This window comes from Dermacentor andersoni, chromosome 5 (assembly GCF_023375885.2).
Source record: "Dermacentor andersoni chromosome 5, qqDerAnde1_hic_scaffold, whole genome shotgun sequence".
Lineage (NCBI taxonomy): Eukaryota > Metazoa > Arthropoda > Arachnida > Ixodida > Ixodidae > Dermacentor > Dermacentor andersoni.
In genome coordinates this window covers 160,898,534-160,924,569 of record NC_092818.1, presented here as the reverse complement: position 1 = coordinate 160,924,569, position 26,036 = coordinate 160,898,534, and the positions used below count along the sequence as shown (strand labels likewise).

At 46.0% G+C, this 26,036-nt stretch overlaps 1 protein-coding gene across 2 annotated transcripts in view; it reads right to left on the bottom strand.

The window, feature by feature from the left end:
- The window catches only part of Rab27 (RAS oncogene family member Rab27), a 140,023-nt gene that overhangs the window by 15,948 nt on the left and 98,039 nt on the right, over positions 1-26,036 (bottom strand). For both annotated transcript variants that reach the window (XM_050179054.3, XM_055071216.2), the window contains exon 2: positions 16,610-16,785. In XM_050179054.3, the coding sequence (XP_050035011.1) occupies positions 16,610-16,777 (168 nt within the window). In that variant the 5' untranslated portion in view covers positions 16,778-16,785. The remainder of the gene's footprint in view (positions 1-16,609; positions 16,786-26,036) is intronic.

Genomic DNA, 26,036 nt, shown 5'->3' with positions numbered 1-26,036 from the left:
CTGGAGTTGCGGCGCGATATTAAAAAAAAAAAAAGCAGAAAGAACGGCTCTTGGATTTTAAATTTACTTACTAATAGTCAGTTCCTTACCGTGAAAGTAACACAAATATAACTTCGAAAGGTTAATTACTAATTAGTTAACTTAGGAATATTTTATAGGACTCACGAGAGGCCTAGCCGATATAGCGCCTATATATATACTGCCTACAGACGGTCCCAATTCGTCGTTGTAAGGGTAGCTTTTGTAAGCCTGCAGAGAGACATCTGTAGTCAAGAGTTGAGTGGCCGCGTCTGCATTAAAGGGCAAAGCACAAAGAGGGAGCGCAGCGGTGCGTTGCCTGCGCGATGGCTTATCGAATTTTTACGGAAGAGCGAACATTCTTTTTGCCGCCTTTTGTTCGCACTGCAATGTAGCTGGCGCCCCATAGAGACGAAAGCACTCGTCTGAGATTAGCGTGAATCAGCCAAATTGTGCAGGAAAGCAAGAAAGCAAGGCACGTGCCTCGCCTAAATGAGCGTGATGAATAGTAGTATTAACAGCCTATACAGCGCAGCATTTTTTCTTTAAAGAAATGCATTAACATTGCTCTTCGGTGCGCAGTAATATAATGGAAAGGTGGCTTTAATGAATATAGCAGGCTCCATGTTCTAAGCGCATTATAAACAGGAATATTAATTAGAAATGTTTCAAAACTGAAAGGCCAGCAGAGTGCAGACCAGGGACCAATTCGTACGCGATTGCAAGGGCAAACCTTCAGAAAAAAAAAAAAGAAAAAAGAAAGCTCGCCATCCCGGCCTTGCGAAAGTGAATGTCCAGCGAAGCTGTTGGAAACCACCACTACAACTGCTGAGGGGGGGGGGGGGGGGTGCAATGCTGTATGACTTTAGAGTAGCAGTAGTAGTGCTATTTTAGAGTAATGGAAGGAATGGGAGTATTGGTAATTTTGACAGCGCGCCGCCGCCCATAGCGGTGCTGCAACAACATCGAAATCAGTTGCTAGGCTGGCAATTTTGTTTACGAAAGGCTAGGGACGTCACACCGGCAGCTTGAACAGCAGTAATCCTCACTGGGAAAAGTGTGCGGGGAGCGCTACGTGCTTCGCACTGCTATCACGAGCGCCTTATCATCAATTATATGATTCGGATGCTTGTTTTGAGCTTGTTCTTTATTGAAACGTATGCTGTTTTGTATGTCGTACGCGTGATTCCAAATAATGTATGCACTGCTCGCTTCACTCTGTCGAGTGCTTGTAGCCTCTGCCTTTCGGAGGTGTGAGCCATGGCTTACTGGGGTATCAGTAATTGATGATGATAGTTTTCGACATGCTGTTCTGTATGTTGTATGCATGATTCAAAAGAATGTAAGCACTGTTCGCTTCACTCTGTCGAGTGCTTGTAGCCTCTGCCTTTCGGAGGTATGAGCCATGGCTTACGGGGGTATGAGTAATTGATGATGATAGTTTTAGACATGCTGTTCTGTATGTTGTATGCATGATTCAAAAGAATGTAAGCACTGTTCGCTTTACTTTGCTGAGTGCTTGAAGCCTCTGCTTTAGGGGGCTATGGGCCATTTAATTTTTTGCTTGCTTACGGGGGTAGGAGCTATTGATGATGATAGTTTTTTGTATACGTACGCGAAAAAAAATCCCGGATCCTAGCCACATGCAGCTTCTCTGTAAAGAACCATGAACACATGGTTAAGCTGTCTAACCCGCTACGTGCTAGTAGGTTACCTCCTTGCTATATGGAATGTCCTTGACACTCCTAGCTGCACAGCGTGTGTTTAATAGTTCGCAAACATTAATTATTTGTCTATGAAATCGTGTACATACATTCATTTTCGTAATATTTTTGTACATGTTGTAAACAAACTTCCAAACAGTAAACTTAGCCGATCCTGGAGATGTAATCAAAGCTGGGTCTGTCCCGGAGACAGTGTAACCAAAGGTAGTGGCGCCTGGTGGGCCCGTATCCTGATACCCGTGCACGCAACGTGTGTCCTCGTAAGGGTTTTAATGCGGTTTAGTAACGCACGCCGATCTTGCAGGCACCGCAACATCACAGCACCCGAATGCTTCCTACCATTAACCAATAGATGTCAACAGGTCGACTGAGAAGCTATCGCTTGGATTGACAATCATCCTTCGATGATTGGTGCTCATTGTTAAAGCGAATAGTTTTCTTTGACTCTGTTTTCGTGGCCGGTGGTTGCACTTTCAACGCCGATACAAAGGCGCCGACACAGAGGGCGCGCGCTACCGAGTTGTGGGGCGCGTTTGTTGTCGAACGCTAATAGTAAATGTATCTTTACAAACTTATGTTAAAAACTTTGATGCGAAAATAGTTCTCAGAAACCTGTGAGTTCTAGATATAGGACTTTTAACGGCAAATGTAACGAATATGTTGTCAAAATTCGCTAACCATGCAGGGCAATTGCCGAGGTTGTGGAAATAGCCATTGGGCGACAATGCGAAGGGGCAACGTTGCGGGCATGGCAGCGTAACCATGCGTAACGTTGATGTCTGGCGTGTCACATTTTACATGACAATGTGACAATTAGTTTATGTGTAACTGTGCCTTTCCGTGGGTCAATGTGATTATACGTTAGTGAATGAGGACTCGGACACTACTTTGAAAACGTGCCGTGTATACAATGCTTCGTATTTTTTATATGTTATCGTCCTGGTGGAATTGTGCCGTAATTGTGACTCAGTGTTCGTATTGTCTCCTATTGAACTAAACTTTTTCTAAACAAACCTGCCGGTACGCGCTGGTGTACGAGGGCTTGGGGGGCGGGTCGGGTCGTGTTTGGATGGCTGTGGTGTAGTGTTTTCGCCGCCCACTGTGGCGGCTCTCGGAGAGGGCTCCGGCACCGCGACTGATTTGCTGGTTGCGGAATTGTGCGACGAAACAAGGGACGCTACCAAACTGTCCTCGCTGGAGCAGATATACGCCTTCGAGCTTACCATTCCTTTAACATGGCGAATAGCTTTCTACAGCATGCGCTAGGCTGTTCGCTTACATCGACAATCATCCTCGATAGCTCCAGCACAATTTTTCGTTCTTCGACTCTGCATTCTCGCGCATTTCCATAGTTCCGTTCTCGAGATGCCAGCTCGGATGGACAGCTAAGTCCACAGAATTGGAAATAATTCCTGCTCGAAAATACAGCGCGGTAACAGAACTGACGAAAACGAAGTGAGCGGGTTCAAATTTGCCTGTACCTGGGTGAACGTTATGAGCTATCGTGTATGTTTCCTGCGCAATACATTTTTTTCTGTAATTAGCTGTTTCCCTGAAAAGCAACAAAACGCAACATTAGTGTACCAACAGTGCTGTAACGATCAAACCATGCGCACGTTCGTCGACATTAAGGTCTTTATTTCTCAGTAGAAACTGAATACACTTTCCACAGTGCGAAAGCCAGTCAGGAACGAAACTGCTTCGCCTGTATTACAAGCGAGTCCAAGGTAATGGTGTGCGATCTCGAACCTATGTATATTGCTGCCGATAGGATAGGGCTGTACGCAGTAAGCTTTGACGGGGTGGAAGGAATGTACGCAACTCACAATCTTTCCACAGTGTGGAAAACTGCTCTACAAAAAAATGTTACATGGAACAGCAGTACATATCACGGCACAATTTGAGTTCGTATTTCCCGAAACTGGTGCTAGGTTCAGATTTAATGTCAAGAAATTACACTTTAAATAGCGGCTAACTTCAATCCTGTATTTACGGTACACCCCTTAGATTTAGTATTTAAAACGTTAGCTAGCAGTTAGTTATATTTTCCGAGTTAATACCCGCGTTGGCGACTATTACCCAAATTTTGATGTCCGCTGCCGGTATGAAGCAGGAGCGGTGAAAGTGATCATATTATCTCGAGCTCCCAATTTTCTTGCCAATCGGAGGCAGTCGTCACAAAACAGCGTCCGCGGAAGTTTATCCTGAAGGCAAATTAGCGCGCACGGAACGAGAAAACCGCACGGCGTTGTGTCGAGAAGATTGGGCAACCGCGCGCGCAGCACGAGGATCCTTGCTAGAGCGAGGCACTCTCCGGCAGAATTCACGGGTCCCCCGGGGCAGGTTTGGACGGCGGCGGGCAACAATTCTCGATTACGGAACCTCGCCGGCACGCCGTAGAAATCGGGCGCCACGGGGAGAACGTTCGCCGCTGAGTCTGCCTCCGGAGAGAAATCAATAGTCCCCTCGGACGCGGATGCACAGAGGGCATCGTAGTGGCGCAGAACGTTCGCTGGTTCGACGCCGTGCGTTTTCTTGTCAACGGTGCACGTGGAGGAGGCCGCTCAGTGCGGTTGTTCGATCTATCGCGCCTGTGCCGACACCACGCGAACGGGACCGTTACCTCAGACGCGGATGAAAGGAAGACTTAAAGAAGTTTGGAACACGGGAGTAGTTCGTTGTTCACGTACACGACGCACGATGACCGTTCCTCGTAAATAACGACGAATCACATTCCAAGAAGAACATGCCTTGAGCCGCTATTTTAGAGCTAGCACTGGCTTACATGAGCGAGAAGCTTACTCCACTACGAAGCACATATTTGCTGACGGCTCCTCTACGCAACATAGTTCTTCCTGTGTATTTTCGTTTCTTCCACAGACCAGACATTTTCATGGCGTTTAGAGCGAGTAACGTCATCAACATTGTCTGAGCTGTACGATGAAACAGGCGCTAAAATACGTTCTACGGCAACTTCAACAACAATGGTCAATATTCACAGACTCGAAAGCATCATTGCAAAGCCTTTGCACGAAAAACACTAAATCGAGCAATTACATTTTGGTCCAGGACATAGCATGCCTACACCACTTGGCATCTAACGCCTGGACATGCGATATCATTTCAGTGGCTTCTATGACGTTGCGGTATAATAGGTAATGAAAAGGTGGATGAGGCAGCCCGCAAAGGACACGATCGCATAATTTATAAAAGTGTTTTTTCACTAAAAGTGAAGCTGCAACTTTAGCGAAGCGATCGATATGCACTCAGTGAACGGCGCAGAAGACGGTCTTCACGTTCAGACAATTTCAAGTTATTATTCAACATCGACTCGGAACTCTAATCAAGGCTACCACAATGTCTATCATGGCATCTGGAGACCCCCTATCACCGGCTTCGGCTGAACGTTGCATACAGGAACAATCTTTTTCGCAATGCCCAGACCCCAAATCCACGTTGTGACAACTGTGGCGCGGTAGAATCTCTAGAGCCCATCTTGCTCCAGTGCCCAGCTTACAGAGACGAGCGACATCAATAGAAGGTAACATGGAAAAGCTCGAGCAAAGCCCTTTGACATTGACACGGATGCTGGGTCCCTGGCATTGCCCCTCAAAACAGCGCAAAGCCCTGAACTTCTTGTTCTTATTGGTTTGCTGTCTAAGCTATGACTCACGCACATCGTCTCACCAAAACTGCTATTTTTTTTTATTTTGCATTATTATCTACATGCGTCTCATCGGACACTTACCCTTCTACTGATAACATCACACGACCTGCATTCTTTTTTTTTTCCTTTTTTCTCATGGCTACCTTCTTCTAGCCTTTCTTCTCCTTCGTGCCATTCCCTGCAGAGTAGCATGCAGGCGAAAATACGCTGCCTGAACACTATACATTTTCAATAAAGAGCTCTCTCTCTCTCTCTCTAGAGCGCGGGAACGGCGGCCGCCGGGCCGCTCCTGAGGCAGCAGCGACGTCTAACGGTAGCTAACGGTGCCAGAATGGACAACATGCATGCGTTACTGGGCATGCTCCCATTCACGGCAAATCTTCCAGAGTGGTTATGCATGTGCAAATGTGACACAGGGATTACAGAAGCCCTAAGTGCACCTACGCATGCGTCGTATACTTCTATTCGCCAATACACCTCTGATCAGCATTCTTCCTTCGAGAAGCATCACGCATCGCCTTCGTCCTCACGACACAGATGGTTAACAGCTACAGGACACGAGGCTGTGTTCGTGGCACCTGTGACACTGCTGCTACATAGCTAGCTCAAACAAGATCCGAATCACTCGGATTTCAACGTCGCCTTGGATCTGCGTATCTTTTCAGCGTTCAAATTGTTCCTGTGCGTATCTTCATTTGTCAGTGGTAGCGAATGCAGTGAACTACATTGAACAGCCTACGCCTAGCTCACTGTTACTGAACATTCCTATTTATTCCATTCCTTTTTTGACGTAAAACTTCTGGTGCTGCGCGTCCGTATTAAAATAATCAAAACAGCGCTTCCAAACGAGCCGCGGCGTAAGCTTGAGCGCAGTGTGCGCTGAAACGTAACCGAAGCTGGAGCGCAGGCTAAGCTATAGAGTTCAGGCTCTCGCACAAATGATGGCGGAGGAGAGATCGAAAAGGTGCAACGGCAGCATCACTTTGCGCACACGGGTCGCCGTCCGTGGAGCCCCTAAAACCCGTCTCGTCCCAGAAAGGTTGCGAAATCAAATTTTCACGGCACTAAATTTAGCGCGGACCGTGCGGAGGCTTGGATGATAAGTTTAGTCGATTGCGACACGACCTGGACGTCCGCGTCGACGCAGGTGTGCGTATTCGCAAGCCCCCTGCTTTGGTACTATATAGTGCCGCGCGTCGTTAACGACATGCTTGCGTGCCTCGCAGGGGCGTGAAATGAGGTATACAGAGTATACGTACAATGGTGGTTACTTAGAGAGCAAAGCGTGCGCACGTTTCAGAATGATTGACGAAGGTTCCCTCCGGTGACCCCTGAATCAAGAAGTGACGGCGCTGGTCAAGCGTCAGTGTTACATCACACCCTCGCAGCTCCTGCGAATTCTTGGCTATATACCAAAGGAGTTGTGACGTTTAGCTTAGTTGCACCAAACGGGTTGGCTTTGGGGCCTCTTATTCTCAAAAGGTTCGAGCCAACGACTATTTGGCTGATTCTTGGGTGTACTATCGATTAAACATCCAGCACTCGTACTAAAACACTTGATCTCTTCTATTGCAATCGGTTGGCGCAGGACAGGGGTAATTGGAGATCGCGGGGAGAGACCTTCGTCCTGCAGTGGACATAAAATAGGATTATTATTATTATTATTATTATTATTATTATTATTATTATTATTATTATTATTATTATTCCAGTGGCGCGTTTATATAGTTGCATGTAATCTTTCCAGCTGCTATATGAGAAGCCTGATCACTACTGTCCAGGATAGTTATTGACCTATAGTTCTAGCTATAGCGTCTGTTATAAAATCACAAGACCATTGTGGGCTGCGAAGTAACAGCGCATTCTTTCAATCCTGCGTAAACAACTTTTTCTTTTTAAACCCAAACACACCCCAGGTGGTTCAAATTTCTGAAGTACTCCACTACGGCGTGCCCCGCAATCATAGTGGTTTTGGCACATAAAACCCCATAATTGAACATCCGGATTTGAAAGAAAAAAAGGTCACTTTCGTTAAAACCAGCTTCCTGTGTTTCCGCTCATCTTACGGTTATATCCTGATTTCAACACTCCAAGTGGTGTCCTTAAGGCGAACCTTGTAAATGCATTTGGAAAGGTCCCTAACACGCGCTTGTTACTCAAGATTTAGCGCCTCAGCTTGCATCAGGGTAAATTTCACTCATAGCGCCCATTTGCGGAATTGATATTACAGGAAGTCCTTAGAAGTACCGCGTTATGATTGTTCCTTCTTCAAATAGATATAGGTCACTCATTGAACGTTTAATTGAGCACTAAATTGGACTTTTTTATGATTAACTAAGTACAGCATTTAACTAGTGGAAGTTAGCGCAAAAATTTAAACAAACGAAAGCACGAAATAGACAAGGACGAGCGCTCTATAGCTAGAAGTAAAAATGAACTAGTTCGACAATTTTTGCTTTCTTAACCATCTCTCGTGACCTCAATAATCCTCTACTTTCCCGTTATAATGCGTTCTAAACAAGTCGCCATTGTTCTATTATCCTTGCTGACTCTCCTAAGGTGTATCGATGTCCACTTCTCCCCAGACCTAACCTGGGCGATGCATCGCGCCGACATAACTAAAGCAGTGCAGATCCTTTTTTTTTTTTTGAACCGCATCTTTTAAACACTTTTGTATTGAAGGTCTTGCTAGTAAAGCTTTCGAACCTATAGCCTTGAATGGATGGTTCGATGGCTAAAGTGTTTACTACAGGCGGGGTTAGCCTGGCGTAACGCTATCTCTGGTCGTCGTCAAGCGAACCTTGTTATAAAGCAGCTCGTTCCTGCCAAACGCGAAGCTCTGTCGTCTTGCCCAGTGGTGAAGGGGCTTCAATCCGGGAAAAATTGCTTGCCCGACAGATCAAATCGGCTGCCGTCGCCATAGCTACTGTTTTGACTTGCAAGTTTTCCATCCCTGGCGTGTAAGTGTATTGGACAAATAAGGGCGCTGATTACGGGTTTCATCATCATCATCATCATCATCATCATCATCATCATCATCATCATCATCATCATCATCATCATCGTCGTCGTCATCGTCGTCGTCATCGTCGTCGTCGTCGTCGTCGTCGTCGTCGTTATTATTATTATTATTATTATTATTATTATTATTATTATTATTATTATTATTATTATTATTATTATTCACAATAAACGGTTCCTTCAGTTTTGAAGCAATCCCGTGTGCCGTGTCAGGGCTTGGAGTGAGTTTGCTTGTAATAGGACGTCCGATGAAGTAAAAGTTAGCTTCGCTTGACCGTAAGTTCATAACAAAGGGGCTCTAATGCCACTACAAATTGAATCGCACCGGTCACAAACTTGACTACAGGTCCCACGCTTCAAATTATAACAAGTTCACAAAGGACATCCTCTTTCTTTCTCTCATTATACAAGCTAGCTAATTTCTCATGTAATAAAGAGGCAATAAATAAATAAATAAATAAATAAATAAATAAATAAATAAAGTTTACCACACGCCATTCGTCGGTGGGAGGTGTAGAGAAAGAAAGAGACATTATTAATGGATGTTGCAGATGTTGCTCGACAAAAGAATACCTGTCATGCTGCACCAGATAATTAGGGTAAAAAATGAAATAAAATATCAAAAACAGAAGCAGAAAAAAAATTCAAGAGAAAACGTAAGCGGGGGAAAAAAAGAGCGGATTCATGGTACCTGCCTCAGTGAGGCGTGTCGGCTTTACTGCAATGTTTGTCTTTTTTTCAGTCTCACGTAGGTTGCACAATGCGTAAATTTCAGTCTGGCTGACAAATGAGGAGGCAATTCTTGCGTTGCGTCTCGTGCTCCCTGAAGACCCATATTAGTGCCTGAAACCTAAAAAGAAAAACAGAAGAAAATTCGGCTAACTTACTAGACTAGTTATTAGACTGCTTACGTGTGGGAATGCGAAATCATTATAGTCCCTTTGTAGAAATATTTTTTTTCCTTCGCGTTCCTTGTCCGCGCAAGCTCTTGCCTGCGTTCTCACTGCCCCTCGGTAAGGCCAAACGAAAACGCGCTCGCTTTCCCGCAAGCAGTTCATGACACGAAGGACCGCTTACGTGACGTTCAATTGGACATTAACGCTTTTTATTTCAAACACTCATTTTATACACTCACGACCTCCTACCCGGTGGCTGCACCGGCACGTGCCCAACGACGCACGCGCGAGGCCACACGTTTAGCCAGCCAGACGGCTGCGACGTGACGTGTGCAATGACGCCGTGCACCAGAGACACCTTTAGTCAACAGGAACCATGGAGCCGCCGTGGCTTTGCGCAAGCGTGCTCGTCTCATGCCCCGGAGGGCCAGGTTCGATTCCCACCCAGGCCGAAATTTACATTTTTTTCTAAAGGCATTATTTACTTTGTTCACAGGAACCTTCCTGAGAAATGTGACGGCGATCCTAAATTATTGACGTGTTTTAATCTATCTATCAATCTATCTAAAGAAGGAAAAATTACGTAGGGGGAGAGAGAGAGAGAAAGAGAGAGAGTTATAGCATTACACTTTTGCTCGACCAGTGTCTACATATGTACACCTTCCGCAAACAACCAGTTCGGATCTCTCTGTGAACGACAACAATCGAAAGAAAATAGACTTGATAACGACATTCGCCGGTAGGCACTGCACAAAAGCTTAGGTGATCTAAAGGGAAAATTTGTAGAAAGACAAGAGAGGAAGAAAGAAAGATAGAGAACAGTAAGTGAGATAGAGAGAGAGAAATGCACGGAGAGGAAAAGTGGGGCTAAGCCTGCTTGGCTGTTTTACACAAGGAAAGAAGGACAGTGGAGAAAAGGGGAAGAGATAGGACAGACGCGATGGAGACGCACACGAACTGGAACGCTCAGCATTGCCCCACAGACACTCAGTCCGCCCGGCTTCAGTCTATAGGCTATATGAATCAAAAGTGTATGGGCTGCATCTGAAGTGCCGGAGGTTGCGCTTTTAAATGTGCACTAGAACGTGTGCGACGCAGCCTTGAAATAAAACGGCCACACACACACACACACACACACACACACACACACACACACACACACACACACACACACACACACACACACACACACACACACACACACACACACACACACACACACACACACACACACACACACACACACACACACACACGCGCACACACACACACACACACACACACGCACGCACGCACGCACACACACGCACACACACACACACACACACACACACACACACGCACGCACACACACACACACACACACACACACACACACACACACACACACACACACACACACACACACACGCACACACACACACACACACACACACACATACACACACACACGCGCGCGCGCGCACGAGGATAAGCCGATTGCGACAGTGGAAAGCAGGATCCACCGATCGCCACTAGTACATAAGTACTTTTATTTATTTATTTAATATACTGCAACCCAATATAGCAGGACTATAGCAGGACCAGGAACATTATACATTACTATACATTACACATTAACAACACAGATATACACAAAAAGATGAATGATCGAAAAGAAGCGCTTTACATGTTAGCGAAGTGCTTACCAGTGGTAGCTATAAAATCTTTTAGTGGTAGTGAACGAATGTTACCGGGTAGAGAATTCCAAAGCTCTATTGTACGTGGAAAAATTACTGTACTTAAATGTGTTAATATGGGCATAAATAGGTGTTATGTTCAAAGCATGGGAGCTACGGGTACAACTTGCATTAGTAAATATGATATAGTTACAATCAGAAAGACCAAAGGTGGAGTTATTAATTGCATATAAAAGTTTTAAGGCTTCAATGTGATAACGTGAAAGTAATGGCCCAATGTTCAAAGATTGTTGAGCCTGTGTTGGTGAGTAACTGTGGTTCTAATTTTGGCAAGTGAAACGGATAGATTTTCGTTGAACGTTACTGAGCAAGCTTATTTCACGTTGTTTGTAGGAGAACCAAACGACAGATGCATATTCTAGAACAGGGCGAATTTATGTTTTATACAATAGCAGTTTAGTATAGCGGGGGGTCTTGGCTAAAGTGCGGCGCAAATAACCTCATTTGTTTTAGGGCTTTCCCGTTTACATATTAGATAAGTTTAGACCATGAAAGATGTTCTGTTGGAATGACACCTAAATATTTACATTGAGACACTCCTTTAAGTTGGATGCTATCCAGAGAATAACCAAACGAGAGGGGGCTCTGTTTATTGGCAAATGACATCACAACTGTTTTACTACAGTTGATCTTCATTTGCCACGCTTTGCACCAAGCGCAGAAAGACATAAGAGATTGGACAAGACAGTGGTGGTCATCAATGGAGTTAATAGATTTGTATAGTGCGCGGTCATCTCCATAATGTCTGATCTTTAGTTGAGCTGCTACGAAGTAAATCATTGATGTATATTAGAAATAATAAAGGGCTTAATAAGGATCCCTTAGGAACGCCTGACGTAACGTCAACAGTAGTTGATTCCACTGAGTTAAAAGAAACAAGTTGTGAGCGATAACGAAGAAAACTGGCTATCCAAAAAACAAGATCGGAATTATTGAATACGGCGTTTAATTTTACGAGTAGTTCAGAATGAATCACAGAGTCGAAAGCTTTAGAGAAGTCAATAAAGATTACATTCACTTGAATACCTACGTCTAGGTTAGAAGCGATATCATGAACAAAATCGATTAATTGTGTTACGGTGCTATAACCACGACGGAAATCATGCTGGGCAGATGCAAGAACATCATTAAGGAGTTAAGGAATTCGATTATATGTTTGTGAATAATGTGCCCTAACATCTTGCATGACTGGAGTGTGAGTGATATCGGCCTGTAGTTAGAGAGAAGCTGTTTATCACCCGGTTTAAAAGACATGACTTTGGCTGTTTTCCATTCAGTTGGCACTTCACTAGAGTCTAAGGCTTTCTGGAAGATTACAGTAAAGTACTGAGCTGTCCATAGGGAGTATCTTACAAGGAAAGAATTCGGAATACCATCTGAACCGGTACACTTTTTAGTGTCGAGATTCAAGATTAGCTTTAAGACACCATTAAAATTTGTTACGATATCGCCTAATTTATTAGTTTGTGCATCATAAATAAACTTTGGAACTACGTGGTTATCGAGGGTGAAAACAAATTGGAAGTACGAGTTCAAAGCATTCGAAACTACGGTGGGGTCGTTAGTAATAGTGTCGTTAATCTTGAAAAAAGTACTGCACGTTGCACTAGGTAAAATTGATGTCCAGAACCTGTGAGGATTTGATTTAAGTAGTATAGGAAGTTGTACTGAAACATAGAAATCTTTAGCATTTTTAGTACGAGTATGAAGTTTCTCCTCGGCCTTTTGAAAAGGAACGCGAAGCACAGGATTAGAATGCTTTGATTTGCGTAGTCTGCCTACACGGCGTGACAGGTGCAGGATATCCCGGTTAATCCAAGGAAGTTTATTATTTATCTTTGTTGTTTTTAATGGAACGTAATTATAGATTCAAGATTTCACTAACGACTCAAAACAATCAACAAGACTGTCAACATGACATTCGGTACTGAGTGACAAAAAATGGTCAACGTTATCTGCCAGAGTATCAGTGATAGATGTATCGTCAGCCTTGTTAAAATCATGAAATGTGGAATAGCTAAAGCGTTCATGTGGGATTGGACAGTTAACGTGTACGAGAACTGAGTTACGATCTTTTCACTTTTAACCGCAGTAATACATACATACACATGAGCTATATGTGTATGTTCTAGCTAGTCTGTTCAATGCGCATTGAAAAACTTCGAGGATCAGGGCCCTTATTCACAAAAAAAGCTCTTACGCCAGAGCTGTTCGCAGAAACAGATGCCAGCCAATCGCGTTGCCAGACATATTATTAATGAAGGCAGGCGACCAATAGCGAAGAGCGCTTAGGAGTGAAAAGATTTATGAATTCGGCCCCAGACTTCCATGACCTTGCAGCAACGTGCGTTCAGAGAAAGAGAACTTGTCGCAGCAGGTTAATTAGGTGTTCAAGATATTGTTCGCTTTGCGACATTTGTAGTCTCGTATAGGCTTGCAAATGTACTTAACGTAAGTGCATACATATAGTTATTTCTCCACAGATTTGTATATGCAGGCGTCTTTGTTATCATATTCGCAGTGCTGTGTATCTCGCGCGCAGAGACGACAAAATGAGAAGAGAGAGAGACTGTGGAAGCGAGGTCATTTGATGCTAACAGTTAGGATGCACCGTCCGTTAGATTAGCTAACAAATAGCTGTACGTTAATTAATTACAACTGTCTCTATCATCCATATACAACGCACTGACTGCACACCTACAAAAAATTTTCAAAATTTCTGACAGGATTATTTACCTACTTGAGAAATTACGGTGCCGCCACGGATCACAACAATAGTTTAGCGTTGGTGCGCAATATTAGACTACACATTGAGATAACAAATGCAGCTTTAACCCGCTGGCCTGCATCCCCGGTACCCCCTTCTTCCGATAACCTAGATCAAAACAAAGCGCTGCGTTAATATCATGCTTCGTCTACCATTCTTACGTCCCATTCGTATCGTATCTTTCCCCCTTTGACCTTTCCGCATATACATCCTCCAGTAAAAATGTTCATACCCGATCGGCAGTGGGGCTCCACATTTTCATAATCCAATTATGCAGGTACTTACCGCATCACCCCCATTCCGCAAAAGAAAGAAAAAAAAAAAAAGACAGTCCTCTCAGGCCCGGTGTGCAATTCTAACGAGAGACAAGCGTGCCGCATATTTCGTTTCTTCGTCGTGAGTGAAAGGTTAAGCCGATTGCGCATAAGCCTGACACGCCTCGCGACGAGCGACGAACGTCTAAGTGCGCACGCCCGCTGAGGCTGTCGATTATGCATGACTCCGAGGACGCTAATAATTCAGTGTATCAGGAAGGGCGGGGGGGGGAGCGAGAAATGAAAGAATAGCTTCTCGGAACACATGCATATACAAACGAGGCACACATGGGGGGTGTCTCAGGCTTCTCGCCATAGTTGTGCGTTCTCATTTACCTGAATGCGAAGAAAACAAGGACGCCGCAAGCTCCGCTCCCTCTCGGCTAAAACCTTTAATGGCAGAAGCTCATGTGTATGTGTGTATTGCTGCGGACAAAAGTGAAAAGAGTGACGAGAACATGCATGCGAGGATAGGTATGAGAACGAAGATGAAGTGAGAGTTGAGGGAATATAGCTATCGAGCACGTGGTGTAATGGGGAAGCGTAACAACATGTATGTATGTATGTATGTATGTATGTATGTATGTATGTATGTATGTATGTATGTATGTATGTATGTATGTATGTATGTATGTATGTATGTATGTATGTATGTATGTATGTATGTATGTATGTATGTATGTATGTATGTATGTATGTATGTATGTATGTGCATTATGCGCGAATCACTAAAGAAATTGATCATATCATGAGAAGCCAACAAACAATGGCGCCAAGGACACATAGGGGAAACTGTAAACCCACACATGCTACCTGAAGGCATCAATACATCAAAAATTTCGAGCTACTCGACGTGCGTTCACAAAAAAAAAAAGCAAGAAAAAAAAAAGAGCGTTCTGAATTCTCCCTCTGTCACAGCCAATCGCTTACTCCTCGCGACACCCACCTAAAACCCAAGTCAACGGAGCGCCATGGCTGGAGCCTTCTGGCACCATCGCGCACGGTATATCCACTTCGGGGAACGAAAACAGACGCCTTCGCTCACAAATAACGTGCTAAATATTTTATGCGGACGGCTGCCGCGTCAGCTTTCTGAATGGAACAGGTTCCATTTGACTCAATTCTATCTCTTCTCGCGGAAAGTAAGAAGTAAAGCGCGCACGTCGTTCCGTATATACGATAGGAACACACCCGGGCGTCATATGTGACACACGGCGTATCTCGAGCCAACAAAGCGTGAAATACATGTACACCCACAGACAAGCTTCAAAGCGTGACTCCACGAAGATGCGGAGGCGGTGCCCTCTCATTCAGTCCAGGCAAAGCAGATTTACGACAAACCGCAGTGGCTTGGATTCTTTCAAGTTTAAGACAACTGGCATTTGGGCGCGCTGGTGTATCTTTTCAGTAACGCAAAGCTAACAGACATGCGAACTGGGATGAATCTAGTGCTAATCTCATTACTTTGTTTAAATTCCAGTCTGTGTCTGCTGAGAGACAAGACCGGTACTTGGAGGGGTGGCAACATTTAAAAAGCCCATTCAGAAAATTGTTGTCCAAAGCACCAAATAGTGGAAGAAGGAGCTGAGCGAGAGGCAAAACTTGCCCAAATGTTTTTTTTTTAAATCCTAAGCTATAATTTTGCCATGTCCGCTTTAATTTATAATTATGTAGCCTGTCTATACCAAAGCGACCGTATCATCTGTATTAATAGCCCGTTTGTTTATTGGTGAGTCAGTGCGCGCTGACTGCGAATCTGTTTACCACGCGGGAAAAGAAAAGAAATTATATGTATATATGTCAGATTCCGGTGTGACGAGCTATAGACTGCGCTGCGCGCTGAGACTACCGCAGGCAAAATCAGCTGCACTTCTCTAATTGTTCCGCCATAATATACTTTTTATTTACAGCATAGCTGAAGTCCGGCCCCTCTGACGCCAACAGCATGTTCAGCATGTTCGCGTAAAGGCCGTTTCACATAATGTGAATAGCGTGCGATTCTGGCCGCGTCTGCTGCCGAAACTGTCCCCGTGCGGCAGCTGCAAGGTGCTGTGTAATCCGTGCTCGCTGGAAATTTTCCCAGCGGCGCTGCGTCTGACCAATGATGGCGAGGCGGCAGGATGTGACGCACTTGTTGATGTCTTAGTTATGGAGTTACTTTGTATTGAGCTACAGTTGTATAAGAGCTACAGCAGTGGTAGCGCGTGATCGCTATTGGGAGAGTGGCGGTCGCTGCGTCAGCGGATGTACGAAGTCGGGACACGTGAAACAAGCCTATGTTGCTGGTCGGAGCGTTTCTCATCGCAGAATCGCAATATGCGAAACCCGCTTAACACGTTTTATCGGTTACTGCGTTTAATTTCTGCGGTCCCATTAAACGTATTGCAGGGTTCTAACGCGGTCCCCCCCTTCTTTTTTTGTTTAAAGAAAGGTTTTGGCGAGTGGGAAAAAGGAAGGGCATACGATTCTCTTCTCGCGGAAGTCGATGCCCACGGTGGAGATGAACTTGCTATTGAAGGTCGAGTTTGTGTACTGGTAGAGGAAGCTAGTCTTGCCCACGCCGGAATCGCCCAGCGCCAGGAACTTGATGAGGTAGTCGTAGTCGGCACCACTCGCCTGCCCATGGCTCATCTCCACATCTGCAATGGGGCGAGCAGAGAGAGAGAGAGAAAATCAGTAATGCATTTACCGCCAACTCGGCAGCGGGTCGACCATCGACGTGGCGATAACTAACAAACTCAGTTGGAAAAAACACGTCTCTTGCATATGTGCGTCAGCATTCCGCAAGTTATGGATTCCTCTGGTATAAACTCTGAAAATCCCCGGCACCTGCTTAGCTCTTGGCCTACACGGCGATCATCAGTTCTGCCCTCGAAAACGCATGTATAATTTGGGACCCGCACTCTAAGAAAACATTTATGCTCTAGAAATGACTCAATGGAAATCCACCCGCATCTCCTTTTCTATATACCGCATGACTGATGCCCCAACTTCTCTGATGCAGCAAAATAAAGTCTTGGAATTTCAACTATGCCGTAAGATTCTAAGATCAAAGTTTCCTTTTTTTCGCCTAGAAAACAACCATCTCGCCTTAGGCCCTGATCCGTACATCAAACATCGGACGTCACGACTAACCAGATATTGTGATGCCAATCAATAACCTAATTTGGGGCACGAACGAATGCATTTAAATGCTATTCCTTCCTTCGAAAGACTACCGACTTGAACGCATTGCCACCATGTATGCTTCATAGCAGTGATTCATTCGGCACAATAACCTTATAATGTGCAGTGTATTCTTTTTTTTAATACTCCATTTTCTTTGAGAACCCTAACAATTCGTTTGGAGCATTTATTGTCACGGTTAACGAGGTGCTCGTTGTTGTGTCCTACTACCTTGTTGTACTAATACCTTCTTGCAAGAGCTGTAATAATCTGTTGGTTCATTTGTAGTTGCGGTTAACAAGATGCCCATTGTTGTGTTGCGATGTACTTTTTAACGTAGTTCATGGTTTGTGATGCACCACTGTTTTGTTGTTTTACGCCAGTGCTTGTTGTACGAACTCTTTGATGCCCATTATGCAGGAACCCCCCCCCACACACACACCTTGGCCTTGCAGTACTCTAAAAATAAATAAATAAATGATCGGCGCGTAGAACACGCAGGCCAAAATGAGAAAAAGACAGGACGAACACAGGCTGTTGTATTCGTCCGGTCAGCATCTTGTACTTTTTCAATACCTGGCTACTGAGGCCAAAAAAGGGGGAGGCGGTCACATAGAGAGCGCGCCACTATCTTACAAGTTGACAACGCTTTATGTTGTTGTTGTTGTTATTGTTTTCTCGGCACAAGTGGTACATTTTATGAAGCAACGGTCAAGGTCATGTTAACTTCTTTTTAGCGCCTGTCACATGGAGCCTGAGGAACGGTGGCAACGCATGGCACAATTGCATGTGCTCTCTAGACGGAGCTAACATGTTCATGGGAACGTGGCGCCGCCGCAGTGGGCCACTCACTAATATGCATGTCGAAACATCGGACAGGCACTGTAAAAATACTGGAGGCTAAGGTCTAGCCTTTACTGTCGTCAAATGTGGGTTTTTGCGGTGCCGTTACGTGAAAGTTGCAAACAAACACACAAACAAACAAACAAACAAACAAACAAACAAACAAACAAACAAACACTCACTCACTCACTCACTCACTCACTCACTCACTCACTCACTCACTCACTCACTCACTCACTCACTCACTCACTCACTCACTCACTCACTCACTCACTCACGCACGCACGCACGCACGCACGCACGCACGCACGCACGCACGCACGCACGCACGTGCGCACGTCGTAATTAAGTAGATACACAGCGCAGGACATTGAGCAGTGAAAACAGGCAAAAGCGCGGGGCAGGAAAGAGAAAGTCGGCGGTATAACGCCGACTGTCCATAATTGTGCGGCACTTCGGCCTTGCAAACAACCGTAATAATCGTCGGGGGTTTAGCGTCCCAAAGCTAAAGTATGGCCTATGACTGACGTCGCAGTGGAGCACTTCGGTTATTTTTAAATCTCCTCGAGTTGTTTAATATGCACCTTCGTGAGCTTTCATGCACTCATCATTATCCCCCCAACCCCCCCACCCCCGCTCCTTCTCCTCCCTCCTACTAATAGATATCGCCACGGGAGGGATTCAACCCTACGACTCCTTGGTCAGCAGCGGAAAGAACATTTTATTTGACATCGTCAAAAACAAAACAACAACAAAAAAGCACCCACGTGAGCACGGCTCAACAAGCCAACGGTACACAGGACCAATGACTTACTGCCCACTGCACGTGAGAAAAGTGCGAAAACACGTAAGTGTTCAAAGGAAAACAGACAGGACAATGTAATATATATATATATATATATATATATATATATATCGCATTTTGCTGCAAGTATATAGAACAGGGCTGGACATGTTCCTTGACAGCATGAAAAATAATGGATTGTGTATAACACACGACACGCATAGCTGGGTCAACGCCCGACTTCCAGCTGTGTCGTCATAAAATTGAACAAGTCAGCGACGGACGCCAGCAATATTGTCCTGTATGTTTCGTCCGACCTATGCTTCTGGAATTTCACTGTTAGCACGTTCTAAGAAGTCGGTGGTTGGCAGTCGCGGTACATCTTTGCATTTTCAGTTCACTATACATACCGAACAAACACGCTTAGTGTGCTCAAGCTCGCCTAGTTTCGACAAACTCCGATTGAACACAACACCTTATAGGCTCGCAGCGTTGCCGTAGGCACTTCTCCCTAGAAGAAGGTATTTTTGGCGGAGCTTTGGTTAAGTATACGCGTGAGGGGTGTCTCGCCATTGCCGGGAAACAGAAGGACATTTTTCCGGCTGCCGTCATTTTCTTTTTGATCTCCGAACAAAAATTCAGGTATTCTGAGAACTTAAAATAACATTACGTCACCTACATTACTTCGATTGCGCATCATTTACGAACGCCAGTATTGTGGTTAAATTTTCCTATTCATATAGCAAGTCTCGCATAGTCTAGGAGAGAGAAGTGAGTGCTATAGACGCAAGGTACGGCCATTGAAACGTTGACTTCGCCGTACACAAAACGACGCAGTTACGTTGAAGGGTAATCGAATGCAAGAACAAGCATGCGTACGTGTTTGCTTGTTTTAATCGCCACCCTACATTGCATCAGCCGTAACGGTCTCGTACGAACTTCGCCTACGAGCTCCTAGGCGAAGAAAACGTTTAATTTAAACGTTAAGAAATTCACATTCCACACAAAAGCGCATTCCAGCCAGGTTTCAGCGGAAGTGAGTGTAGCAAAGCGCTGCAAAATGAAACGGTCCCTATACGAACTATTTCACTATTGCACTATTTCAGTCGCGTTGGCAGCTCGCGTATGTGACATCACAACACTCCCCCAGCAAGGGAATGAAGAAGGACAATGCAGAGGTCGAAAGCAGATTATTATGATATTTGGAAACGAAATGCGGCAAGGGCGGAACTTACGTGTTGGGTCCCTGTTCTTATGGACGTTGTTTTATTGCAATAGCAATTATATGGACACTACAGGCGCATTTCGGCTGACGGCGACGCCCACAGCGTCGGCATCACCGTGAGGTTCCGTATAAAATCCGCGGCCGATAGTCATCGCCGCGCGCCGTATGCTGTATGTGGGAGTGAAAGCGGTCGAGGGTGAGCCGGCGATCGCGGCTGAACGGCGGAAAGCGCGGAGGAAGCGCGCCGCCTTCCGTCGCGCGTAAGGCTTCGGGTGAAAGTGGGGGGTGGGGGGGGGGGGTTACTCTCGGCGGCCCAGGCGGCCGGGCCGCTGTATCTTGAAAGCCATCTGCGACGAGTACAGAGCCCGCGCTGCGCTGTGCTTTCAAGGTATAGCTCGCGTTGATGCTAGCGACTGCACGATGGTCAATTCGCTCGCTGCTTCTGCCGCGTTTCCTCACTGCAGCGTTTTGACAGCGAGTTTCCGCGGTCATCGAGTGAGATGTGTTCATGTTGGCTAGTGCACGCGTGTCACCATGCTTGTTAATTTAGCTATACTCGCGGACAACTTTCTGTGGCTATGAAAGGAAAGCTACAGAGGCAAAGCGCGCGTAATTGAGAGCGCATGTACTATACTGAACAGCCTTTGCGAATGAATGTAAAAGCACGACTTTCTGAGGTGAGAGAAATAGAGATATATACGCCTATACGAGATATACGCCTATAGAAAATGTGATTTCTCACCAAGGCCCCGTCGGCGCACGAAGATTTCTGACTATAGAAGAAGCATGCAGGGTTATAGCTCTGGCTGGACGTATACGAGCATTTACGCATCGCCTGATTCATTCGCCTCTTCTATACTTGCTAGCAAGCAAGCAACAAAGCTGGCACTCCGCGTCAGGCACAGCATCGGCGGCCAAAGTGCGGCCGATCGCGGCCGCGCGGCCTCTCCCTGATTGGCTGCCTACTTCGTTGTTTTCGCAAACTTGCTTCTGCAGGTCCCGGCGGATTAACCGGCTGCCACGTCGTCGGCGGGCTAAGCCTCCGCCCTATCCGCGCTGTGAAGGCGGCGAAGTTCTTTTTGCGCCCACCGCAGCGGGTGGGCGGGCGTGTGGCGCGCACTGCGCTGCGGGACGCCCCGCGGACCCGCTGCGGGGCGGCGAAAAACACACACACACGCAGATGGTCTCGGCAGGCGCTCGCCCGTAGCTCTTAAGCCCGAGATTACTGGGCACCACTCCGCTGTAAGCGGGCACAGGAAGAAGAGCTTGCATGCGCCGACGCCTCAGGGGCGCTTCGAGTTGCACTCTTTGTTGTTTTGTTACCCGCTCCGACTCGCAAGTGCGACAGTTCGGCACATGATTGCTCGATGGTAAAGCACTTCCCCGCGAATTCATGATGACGGCAGCAACGACGAAAGAAGCAGCTGTGGTATATATGGTGAGGATGAACACCGAAGCAAGCAAGCAAGCAAGCAAGCAAGCAAGCAAGCAAGCAAGCAAGCAAGCAAGCAAGCAAGCAAGCAAGCAAGCAAGCAAAGCAAAGCAAAGCAAAGCAAAGCAAGCAAGCAAGCAAGCAAGCAAGCAAGCAAGCAAGCAAGCAAGCAAGCAAGGCAAAGCAAGGCAAAGCAAGGCAAGCAAGCAAGCAAGCAAGCAAGCAAGCAAGCAAGCAAGCAAGCAAGCAAGCAAGCAAGCAAGCAAGCAAGCAAGCAAAGCAAAGCAAAGCAAAGCAAAGCAAAGCAAAGCAAGCAAGCAAGCAAGCAAGCAAGCAAAGCAAGCAAGCAAGCAAGCAAAGCAAGCAAAGCAAGCAAGCAAGCAAGCAAGCAAGCAAGCAAGCAAGCAAGCAAGCAAGCAAACGCATATTTGGTGAGGATGAACAGCAAAACAAACTACGACACTCACTGTCATGTCCTTCGGACGAGCTCATGGGCTGCTGACGACACAATGACACCTCTTTACCTCATTACGTGAATCCCACGCCTGCATCGGTCCTCGCTTCAACAAGCAAAGAGCAGCGCTCCCCTCCACACTATATCAGCTGGACGAGCGCACACTTAACAGAAAGCAAAAATCTTGGTGGCCTATACGGTCATGAGCTCAAGCGGCTGTAGGGGCGTTCCTGCGTTACCTAAAGGAGACGGGATTGTCAGCCATTGTGCACTGTGTGACGTTGCGTGTGTCTGCATCTGACTCGCAGTGTGTATGACGGTGCGCCACCTTGGTAGGCTTCCAGGGCAAACAGGGGGAAGGCGGGTGATGGAAATTCAAGACGATGAGCAAAACGAGAACTAGGTGATAGTGGGAGCTAACGTTTCGACAACTGGACTTGCCTTTTTCGAGGCTACATATGCTTTCCCCGACACAGTATATATATGTAGGGGTCTTCTAAAAGGGAGAGGGGGTAAGAGCTTATGATGTCGCGTCAAGATGGGAGAGACAGTCGGATTTAGCTAAGAAACAGCCTGCATCAAAATTTGACAGACCATCAGCCTTTATAACAAAATGTTCTAATGCACTCCCAAACATAAACAACATCCTACGAAAATACCACCGAATATTATCAAGTAACGGGCGTCTGAGAACAGCGTTCCCGGATGTATCAAGGGTTACCTATCGCCGCAACAGAAACATTAACGACACGTTAGTGGGCGCAAAAGTCAGCCAACATCATTCCCCCGTAATAAAAGCATGTTGTCGCCCCAGGTGCAAAACGTGCAGACACCTTCAAAGTGACTATAAAATTGAAAGCGCCGCAAATAATTATACACACGAAGTCAAACCTAGCTTCATTTGTACAAGTTCGGATGTGATTTATACGCTTGAATGTTCCTTCTGTAAGAAACAATATATCGGTGAAACGGGACAATCAATGAACGTCAGATTAAACGGACACCGCGTGGACGCAGCTAAAAAGCTCCCAAAGCCGTCGCCGAGCATTTCAACCAACCAGGTCATAACTTTGGTGAACTTAAACTCTACATACAGTCAAATTTCTGTTCTGAACGAGAAAAAAAAAATACAGAGAATCATACCTTATTCGTAAGTTCAAGACATTGCAACCAATAGGCATAAACGTTTCAAAGGGAACTTCAGAATCTATTCGCTATGCTAAATTTCAAGCTATAGGCAACAACGCTTAGTTCGGTTGCTTAGTGTTTCTTTCTTCTTCCTTCTTTTTCTTCTTTCTTTCGTTTCTTTTCATTGCCTTTCTTTCCTATTTTCCATTTATTTATTTATTTATTTATTTATTTATTTATTCATTTATTTATTTATTCTATTTCAGTATTTTTTATGTTTCTTTACGACACACGGCCGTTGACATGTGACTGACAGAGGGCCGTGTCACCGGCCTTGTGCAGGGCACACCTTTATTGTCAATTCTACACCCTCGCCGTTAACACACCTTCGCTCGTTGCCGCACCCACACTCTCCCCTTTAGAAGAACCCTACCTATATATACTGTGCCAAGGAAAGCATATATGTCTCCTTGAAAAAGACAAGTCCACTTGTCGAAACGTTGGCTCCCACTTTCACCTTGTTCTCGTTTTGCTCATCACCTTGGTAGACTGTATGACGGTGCCTGCAAGGACTTATAGTTTTTGTCCTTATCTTCTTATTTTATTGCGATAGCAATTATATGGACACTCCAGGCGCATTTATGCCGTCGGCGTCAACGTCGCCGTCGGCATCACCGTGATGTTCCGTATAAAGTCCAAGGGTGATAAAACCGTCGCCGCGCACCGTATGCTGTATGTGCCAGTGAAAGCGTATGGAGGTAAACCGGCGAACGCGGTTCAATCTCACGTGCGCGAGCGAGGAACGCGGCCCGGATGCGTGCCCTCTCCTGTCGCGCGCGAGGTAGGGAGGTTAAGCGAGGGTGGAGAGGCGTTCTTCACCGGTGGCTGTTAGGGTACCTCGATGTCCTCCTCGTCCGCCGCTCCGTACAGAGTGGAGACAACCGTGGCGCCTACTACGGCGTTGGCCCAAAGCCACCTATAGGTGGCTTTGGTTGGCCACGCGAATCGCGGACGCCGTAGTAGACGCCTTTGGCGGACGCCCTAGGGACGCGTTGTCGGCGCTCGTGTGTCTTGAAAGCGATCTGCGAAGTGGCCAAAGTGCGCGCGCCTGAGGGCCTCATCTTCAAAGCGATCTGCGATGTCTGCAGAGTGCGTGTAGTGCCGGTAGCTTCGTATGCGCTGCGCTTTGGACGTTTCGTTCGCGTTGAAGCGAGAGATGCATGAAGGTAAATTCGCCTGCTGTTGCCGCGATTCCTCTCCCCAGAATTTTGACAGCGAGTTTCCGTGCTCATCGAGCAAGATGCGTTCATGTTTACCTATGCGCGCGCGACACCGTGCTTGTTATTTTAGTTAAAACACGTTGGCGGGCTGGTTGGTTTGAATCTCTGATATAATGTGTAAGCGCGACTGAACGAGGACTTAGAAAGAAACAGACACACAGAAGCAGCGCTGTCTCTGTGTGTCCTCGTTTAGTCGCGTTTACACATTATATCATTGTTCATGTAGTTAGTAAGCGAATGTTTACAAGCTTATACGGCCGATAAAACTACTATTCTTACTTGGTATACCTATCGAGTAATTTGCTATCGCAATCGGTGCTTCGCCTTTCGGGTGGAGCTGCGAATATATTTTTTAAATTTTATCTCATCTTTTATATCCTTTTTCCCTTCCCTAGTACGAGGTAGTCTTCTGGGGTGATCCTCTTCGTCATTACTTCACCTTTAGCTCTCTCTCACTTTCTATGCATTGGCGGCAAAATTTTACGGCGAAGAGAAACAGAACTTCGCCCATCACCGCCACTGAAAATCGGGCTCTGTGTCTAGTTGGAAGCCAGACGCACAATAGCCTTTCAGCTATCGCGCTACACTTGCGCTTGGTAATTTGTGTGGGGCTTTCATGCGCCCCGCGCGCTAAATGAGAGCTGTGACATCTACGTCGAGCGACATAGCAAGCATTACTATAATGGACGAATACGACGCTTTGCACATTACCAAGCAAAAAATAAGATGTTTTTGAGAAGGTATATAGCACCCTGAGGAGTAAGAAAACAAGCAGGATGGTGGTATCTACTGCGAGGTCTACTGCAAGCCGAAGAAACCACTGAGATCTCCTGATTTATTTTCGTTCTTGCTCCCCCCCTTCCCCCCCCAAGGTTATGCACCTACCGCTTGTTCATTTTAGTCACCAGTTTTCACTGCTCTACTTTTCCCCCGGCATGGAGCATTGGTAGGCGAAGATAGACGATGCTCGTCAAAAGGCGTATTTGTAAAGACTTCGTGAATCCGCTGGAGCACCGTCTTACTGGAGGATACCTGGGGGCCCGTGGAGAATAGTTTGAAAAACACTGGCGTATACAATTTTGCACTGAGCGGTCGCAGCTGCATTGCCTGCGGCCCAAGGAAACTTCCGAGTGCGCGTCCTATAGATTCTCGACTTTCTCCCGAAAATTGCGTTGTACAGCGAAGCTGTTTATGGCTAGGCTCTGATGGATCTCGTCTTCGTGGACATAGACGAACACTTTTTCATACGTGAGCCGTTCCTGAAGGTAGTGTAATGCCAGGCCGACCCGCGGCGGAGATGACGCAGGCGTTAAGCACTCCCCATACGTATACGCCAACCCTGAAGGTAATGCAATACTGGGCTGACTCCCGGCGGAGGCGCAGTTCTCGATTAAGGGGCTCACATTCACAGCTTCGCTGGTCATCCTTCTTCACAGAGTGGAAGGGCACTGAATTTTTTTGATGAATTCCAATATAATCAAAGCGTTTCACGCTTAGCTACCGCCGTTCCTTTTGTAATCCGGTTTCTTGCAAAAAAAAAAGAAAAGAAAAGGAAAGTGTTTTTACAACGCACAGGGCC